Source organism: Lipotes vexillifer, unplaced genomic scaffold (assembly GCF_000442215.2).
Source record: "Lipotes vexillifer unplaced genomic scaffold, Lipotes_vexillifer_v1.1 scaffold410, whole genome shotgun sequence".
Classification (NCBI taxonomy): domain Eukaryota; kingdom Metazoa; phylum Chordata; class Mammalia; order Artiodactyla; family Lipotidae; genus Lipotes; species Lipotes vexillifer.
The window spans coordinates 277,873-286,424 of NW_006794028.1; the positions used below are offsets into that span (position 1 = coordinate 277,873).

An 8,552-nucleotide genomic window follows, 5' to 3' on the forward strand; every position below is an offset into this window, starting at 1 on the left:
GGGGGGGGGGGAGGGGGAGAAGTAAAGGCCGGACCTCCAGGACCGGCGCCCTGAGGGGGAGCTGGAGGAGCTTCTCCATACCTTCTCTCCTCCCCCCTCCACGGAGCCCACCCACGGTTAGGGATTCAGCAGCGACAGGGGAGACCCTCAGGGGAGCGGAGGAACGGAAGGGAGCGCGGCCAACGCTCTCCCTGCCCACTCGGGCGCCAGGGAGCCTGTTGGGCTCCGGGGCCTAATCCCCCGCCCTCCGAGGCTCCCTCAGCAGCACAGAGCCCAAGCCCTGCCCCTGCCCCCCACCCGGGGCCCCGCCTCTACACCCACTCCAAGACGCCCTCCAGCAACGCTGAGCCTAAGCGCCACCCACACACCCTCACCGAGGGCCCGACCTCCAAACCCCGTAACTGCACACTCTGGAGGCCCCCTAGGGCCACGCTGCCTCTCCCCCAGCAGAGTTCAGGGGTGAAGCCTGAGGCCCCGCCCCACCCTAAACCCCTCCCCCACCTAAGGACCACCTCCCACCACCCCTCCCCCCCAAGCCCCCATAGCCAAGGCCCTTCCCGGCCTTTCTGTTTTTCCTCTTTGTTTTTTCTTTTCTCTCTTGTGGTTCTGTTTTACCTTATAGCTGTTTCAATTCTATTTTTATTTTTCCTAATGTATTTTTTATCTTTCTAATTTTATTTTCTTTTTTATGCTTTGTTATTGTACCGCTCCTTTCTTTTTCTTTTCTTTTGCCGTGCCACACTGCTTGCAGGATCTTGGTTCCCAGGCTGGGGGTCAGGCCTGAGTTCCTGTGGTGGGAGGGCTGAGTCCAAACCGCTGGACTAACAGAGAACCTCAGACCCCAGAGAATATTAATTGGAGTGAAGCCTCCCGGAGACGGGAGGTCCTCGTCTCCGCACCAAGACCCAGCTCTACCCAACTACCTGCAAACTCCACTGCTGGACGCCTCAGGCGAAACAACCAGTAAGACAGGAACACAGCCCCACCCATCAATAAAAATGAGACAACAAAAACTGTTACAGATGAAGGTGCAAGGTGTAAGAACCTACAAGACCAAATAAATGAAGAGGAAATAGGCTACCTATCTGAAAAAGAATACAGAGTAATGATAGTAAAGATGGTCCAAAATCTTGGAAACAGAATGGAGAAAATACAAGAATCTTTTAACAAGGACCCAGAAGAACTAAAGAGCAAACAAACAGTGATGAACAGCAAAATAACTGAAGTTTAAAATACTCTAGAAGGAATCAATAGCAGAATAACTGAGGCAGAAGAACAGTTAAGTGAGCTAGAAGATAAAATGGTGGAAATAACTGCCATGCAGAACAAAGAAAAAAGAATGAAAAGAATTGAGGACAGTCTCGGAGACCTCTGGGACAACATTAAACGCACCAACATTCGAATTATAGGGGTCCCAGAAGAAGAAGAGAAAGAGAAAGGGTCTGAGAAAATATCTGAAGAGATTATAGTCAAAAAGTTCCCTAACATGGGAAACGAAATAGTCACCCAAGTCCAGGAAGCACAGAGGGTTGCACACAGGATAAACCCTAGGAGAAACACACATATTAAGCAAACAAACAAAAATTAAATTCAAAGAAAAAATATTACAGCAGCAACGAAAGGCAACAAATAACATACAAGGGAATCCCCATAAGGTTATCAGCTGATTTCACAGCAGAAACTCTGCAGGCCAGAAGGGAGTGGCAGGATATATTTACAGTGATGAAAGGGAAAAACCTACAACCAAGACTACTCTACCCAGCAAGGATCTCATTCAGATTTCAGAGAACTCAGAAGCTAAGACTACTCCCCAGCAAGGATCTCATTCAGATTTCAGAGAACTCAGAAGCTTTACAAACGAGCAAAAGCTATGAGAATTCAACACCAAACCAGCTTAACAACAAATGCTAAAGGGACTTCTCTAAGCAGGAAACACAAGAGAAGAAAAAGACCCACAAAAACAAACCCAAACCAATTAAGAAAATGGTAATAGGAACATACATATCGATAATCACCTTGAATGTAAATGGATTAAATGCTCCAACCAAAAGACACAGACTGGCTGAACGGATACAAAAACAAGACCCACAGATATGCTGTCTACAAGAAACCCACTTCAGACTTAGGGACACATACAGACTGCAAGTGAGGGGATGGAAAAAGATATTCCATGCAAATGGAAATCACAAGAAAGCTGGAGTAGCAATACTCATATCAGATAAAATAGACTTTAAAATAAAGGCTGTTACAAGAGATAAGGAAGGACACTACATAATGATCAAGGGATCAATGCAAGAAGAAAACATAACAATTATATATATTTATGCACTGAACATAGGAGCACCTCAATACATAAGGCAAATGCTAACAGCCATAATAGGGGAAATCAACAGTAACAAAGTAATAGTGGGGAGACTTTAACACCCCACTTACACCAATAGACAGATCATCCAGACAGAAAATAAATAAGGAAACACAAGCTTTAAATGACACAAGAGACCAGATAGACTTAATTGATACTTATAGGATATTCCACCCAAAAGCAGAAGAATACACTTTCTTCTCAAGTGCACACCAAACGTTCTCCAGAATACATCACATCTTGGGTCACAAATCAAGCCTTGGAAAATTTAAGAAAACTGAAATCGTATCAACCATCTTTTCCGACGAACTCTACGAGACCAAAAATCAGTTACAGGAAAAAAACTGTAAAAAACACAAACACATGGAAGCTAAACACTGCGCTGCTAAATAACCAAGAGATCACTGAAAAAATCAAAGGAGAAATTAAAAAATACCTAGAAACAAGTGACAATGAACACACGACGATCCAAAATCTATGGGAGGCCAAAAGCAGTTCTAAGAGGGAAGCTTATAGCAATTCAAGCTCACCTCAAGAAACAAGAAAAATCTCAAATAAACAATCTAACCTTACATCTAAAGCAACTAGAAAAAGAAGAAAAAAGAAAACCCAAAGTTAGTAGAAGGAAAGAAATCATAAAGATCAGAGCAGAAATAAATGAAATAGAAACGAAGAAAACAATAGCAAAGATCAATGAAACTAAAAGTTGGTTCTTTGAGAAGATAAACAAAATTGATAAACCTTTAGCCAGACTCATCAAGAAAAAAAAGGGAGAGGACTCAAATCAATAAAATTAGAAATGAGAAAGGAGAGATTACAACTGACACCGCAGAAATACAAAGGATCATAAGAGACTACTATAAGCAACTCTATGCCAATAAAATGGACAACCTGGAAGAAATGGACAAATTCTTGGAAGGTACAACTTTCCAAGACTGAACCAGGAAGAATTAGAAAATATAAACAGACCAATGAACAGGTAATGAAATTGAAACTGTAATTAAAAATCTTCCAACAAACAAAAGCCCAGGATCAGATGGCTTCACAGGTGAATTCTATCAAACATTTAGAGAAGAGCTAACACCTATGCTTCTCAATCTCTTCCAAAAAACTGCAGAGGAAGGAACAGTCCCAAACTCATTCTACAAGGGCACCATCACCCTGATACCAAAGCCAGGCAAAGATACTACAAAAAAGAAAACTACAGACCAATATCACTGATGAACATAGATGCAAGAATCCTCAACAAAGTACTAACAAACAGAATGCAACAACACATTAAAAGGATCATACACCATGATCAAGTGGGATTTATCCCAGGGATGCAAGGATTCTTCAATATACACAAATCAATCACAGCATATAACAAACTGAAGAATAAAAACCATATGATCATCTCCATGGATGCAAAAAAAGCTTTTGAAAAAATTCAACACCCATTTATGATTAAAAACTCTCCAGAAAATGGGCACAGAGGGAACCTACCTCAACATAATAAAGGCCATATACAACAAACCCACAGCAAACATCATTGTCAATGGTGAAAAACTGAAAGCATTTCTTCTAAGATCAGGAACAAGACAAGGATGTCCACTCTCACTACTATTATTCAAGATGGTACTGGAAATCCTAGCCATGGCAATCAGAGAAGAAAAAGAAATAAAAGGAATACAAATTGGAAAAGAATTAGTAAAACTGTCACTGTTTGCAGATGACATGATACTATACATAGAGAATCCTAAAGATGCCACCAGAAAACTACTAGAACAATCAATGAATCTCGTAAGGTTGCAGGATACAAAATTAATGTACAGAAATCTCTTGCATTCCTATACACTAACAATGAAATATGACTAAGAGAAATTAAGGAAACAATCCCATTTATCATCACAACAAAAAGAATGAAATACCTAAGAATAAACTTACCTAAGGAGGCAAAAGACCTGTACTCAGAAAACTATAAAACGATGAAAGAAATCAAAGATGACACAAATAGATGGAGAGATATACCATGCCCCTAGATTGGAAGAACTGAGACTGTGAAAATGACTATACTACCCAAAGCAGTCTACAGGTTCAATGCAATCCCTATCAAATTACCAATGGCATTTTTCACAGAATCAGAACAAAAAATTATACACTTTGTGTGGCAACACAAAAGACCCCGAACAGCCAAAGCAATCTTGAGAAAGAAAAACAGAGCTGGAGGAATCAAGCTCCCCAACTTCAGACTATACTACAAAGCTACAGTAATCCAGACAGTATGGTACTGGCACAAAAACAGAAATATAGATCAATGGTACAGGACAGACGGCCCAGAGATAAACCCACGCACCTATGGTCACCTAATCTATGACAAAGGAATATACAATGGAGACAAGACAGCCTCTTCAATAAATGATACTGGGAAAACTGGACAACTACATGTAAAAGAATGAAATTAGAACACTCCCTAACACCATACACAAAAATAAACTCAAAATGGATTAAAGACCTAAATGTAAGACTGGACACTATGAAACTCTTAGAGGAAAACATAGGAAAAACACTCTTTGACATAAATCACAGCAAGATCTTTTATGACCCACCTCCTAGAGTACTGAAAATAAAAACAAAAATAAGCAAATGGGACCTAATTAAACTTAAAAGCTTTTGCACAGCAAAGGAAACCATAAACAAGATGAAAAGACAACCCATGGAATGGGAGAAAATATCTGCAAATGAAGCAACAGATAAAGGATTAATCTCCAAAATATACAAACAGCTCATGCAGCTCAATATCAAAGAACCCAATCAAAAAATGGGTGGAAGATCTAAATAGACATTTCAGCAAAGAAGACATACAGATGGTCAAGAGGCAAATGAAAAGATGCTCAACATCCCTAATTATTAGAGAAATGCAAATCAAAATTACAATGAGGTATCACCTCACACCGGTCAGAATGACCATCATCAAAAAATATACATGCAACAAATGCTGGAGAGGGTGTGGAGAAAAGGGAACCCTCTTGCACTGTTGGGAATGTAAATTGATACAGCCACTGTGGAGAACAGTATGGAGGTTCCTTAAGAAACTAAAAATAGAACTAGCATATGACCTAGCAATCCCACTACTGAGAAACTGTAATTCAAAAAGACACATGTAGGGGCTTCCCTGGTGGCGCGGTGGTTGGGAGTCCACCTGCCGATGTGGGGGACAAGGGTTCGTGTCCCGGTCCGGGAAGATCCCAGCCGTGGTGCGGCTGGGCCTGTGAGCCATAGCCAATAAGCCTGCACATCCGGAGCCTGTGCTCCACAATGGGAGAGGCCACAACAGTGAGAGGCCCGCGTACCACAAAAAAAAAAAAAAAAAAAAAAAAAAAGACACATGTCCCGCCATGTTCACTGCAGCACTATTTACAACAGCCAGGACATGGAAACAACCTAAGTGTCCATCGACAGATGAATGGATAAAGATGTGGTACATGTATACAATGGAATATTACTCAGCCAATAAAAAGAATGAAATTGGGTCATTTGTAGAGATGTGGATGGGCCTAGTGTCTGTCATACAGAGTGAAGTTAAGTCAGAAAGAGAAAAACAAATACCGTATATTAATGCATATATGTGGAATCTAGAAAAATGGTACAGATGAGCCTAGTTGCAGGGCAGGAATAGAAAGGGAGATGTAGAGAATGGATGTGTGAACATATGGGGGGAAAGAGATGGTGGGACGAATTGGGAGATTAGGTTTGACAATAAATACACGACCATGTGTAAAATAGCTAGCTAGTGGGAACCTGCTGTAAGGCACTGGGAGCTCAGACCGGTGCTCTGTGATGGCCTAGTGCGGTGGGATGGCTGGAGGGAGGAGGTCCAAGAGGCAGGGGATGTGTGTATGCGTATGGCTGATTCACTTGGCTGTGCAGCAGAAACTAACACAACATTGTAAAGCAATCATACTCCAATTAAAAATAAAAAAAAAAAAGAAAGAAAGAAAGAAAAGGGGAGAACCACCAATGAAGCTAAAAATTTCATCAAGTTGAGGAAGTCCAAAATGTAAAACGAGTTGAGGTTCCTGAGAAAAGCCAACTACAATGAAAAGGGATTCTTTGGAGCAGAAAGAAGAATAACAGCCTGCTACACACGTTCCATTATTAAGAGATAGGGAGATGCAGACTCATTCAATGCCAACTTTTTTGTCCTTTCTATTAGAAAGAAAACTCTCTATTCCAGAAAGATGAACACGAGTGAGTCTAAGAAGAAACTGAAGACCGAGACCTTTGAGGAAACAAGGGAGGGTGCCTAGATGCTTTATGTCAGTTAAATTCTCCAAACACATAATTGTATTGCACAACAGTGCTTTCCAACCTCCTTCACATCATGGCACACAGAGAAAATACTAATATACGTCTGGCTCACTGCGGTACTCTGTGGTAATACCAGCCTTTTTGGAAGCCCCCTGGCTGGCTGGCTTGGGGGCTCTGACTGCAAGGGCCAAAGGAATCCATTTCTTGTTCTGCCTGTAACAGTTCCCGTTGCCCCAGTATTTGGATACTACAAGAATTGGAAAGCTGACCTAGAATCCTAAAATAAAGGTAGATATGGTTACAGAATGCATTAATAATCTTTGAGGAAGAGATGCTGGTGAGTTTGACATAAAGCGCTAACTAAATTCTAGAAAAGATGTGGTAAACACCAGTCACTAGCACGTGTTCACATGTTCATCAAGAATACACAAGCCTAACTGTCCTTGTAGTGGGTTGAATCGTGGTCTCCAAAAAGAAATGTCCATGCACTAATCCCCGGGAATCTGCAAATGTGACCTTGTTTGGAAAAAGCATCTTTGGAGTGTAATTAAGTTAAGGATCTCACGATAAGATCCATCCTAGATTTAGGGTGGCCCTAAATCCAATGATGGGTGTCCTTCTAAGAGAAAGGCAGGAGAGTTGAGACTCAGACACCAGGAAGAAGTCCATGTGAAGAGAGAGGAAGAGCCCAGAGCTCTGCAGCCGCCAGAAGCTGGAAGAAGCAAGGAAGGACACTCCCCCTGCAGAGGGAGCGTGGCCCAGCCAACAACATGATTTGGACTTCTGGCCTCCAAAACTGTGAAAGAATACATTTCTGTACAGCAGCCCCAGGAAACTAAGACAATCCTCTTTCTTTTTATGACAGACAAAAGTGTACAGGACATGAGGAAAGCAACAGATATGTAACGTCTGGATTTGTGCAATGAATTGGACAAAAACTTGTGAAAAAAGTTTGGATAAGCACCCATGCTTCTCTCATAGACTGAATTCTGAGTCAGACTTACAAATTCAGCCTGAGATTGCTGCTCAGCAAAGTCACACTGCTTTCCATCAGAACGTAAGTTCCTTGAGAGAAAGCAGTTTTTGCCTTTTGTTCCCAGGGCCTAGAACAGTGGCAGGACAACATCAGGGTTTTCACCACAAAAGCCAGTTCATTACCTTTGTGTTCTCGTCTTGATCGGGCTTCTGTTTTCTTTTTCTACTTCTGCTGTGAAATTCCACCACTTCTACTGGTTCCCTGTCGTTCCTCAGGGGAGAGGGGGCTACTACAGAACTAGAAACTACAGGTCCTGAAGGGAAGCCACCAGGGGTCACGGCGGGAACACCCTGCAGCTCTTCCTGGAGTTCCTGGAAGAAGCTGGAAGCACTCTTCCTCTGGCCTCTGACAAGAGATCCAGGTTGGAGATCTGGTTCTGCAACCAAGGCTGCTGGGGTAGCCATATCTCTTTTCTTCTCTCTTTTCTTTCTGATCCTTTTCTGCTCTGCTTCATCTTCTGTCTCTCCTGTTTGTTCAAACACAAAAGGAAAAATAAACATTTTGTGTTTTAGCTATCACCAATACCAAATCACGCGAATGCACGTGTACATGTGTCACAGCTATAAACACGCAGAAGTGCACACAAAGACAAAAACTATTTTTCTTCCAAGAGGGTCGTATTTGCACAATTTATAGAATCCAAAGTGCACAGTCATCTTTTCCCAGGTAACTATATTTACGTGTTTGACTCTTACTAGCACAATTACTTTAGTCCTCACCTTGGTCCTGACTGCAAGTGTCATCATCACAATACCCCAGAAATTGGTAATCCCCGTTGGCTCACACTTTGTAATAAAAACGTTAGTACATCTGCCACTGCAGCGTTTCTTTTTTTTTTTTTTTTTTGCGGTACGCGGGCCTTGC

General features: G+C 41.8%; 1 protein-coding gene across 1 annotated transcript in view; it reads right to left on the minus strand.

Annotated features, from left to right (window-relative positions):
* The window catches only part of FSAF1 (40S small subunit processome assembly factor 1), a 20,156-nt gene that overhangs the window by 9,604 nt on the left and 2,000 nt on the right, over positions 1 to 8,552 (minus strand). The window contains exon 2 of the mRNA XM_007466986.1: positions 7,811 to 8,154. Within this exon, the coding sequence (XP_007467048.1) occupies positions 7,811 to 8,154 (344 nt within the window). The remainder of the gene's footprint in view (positions 1 to 7,810; positions 8,155 to 8,552) is intronic.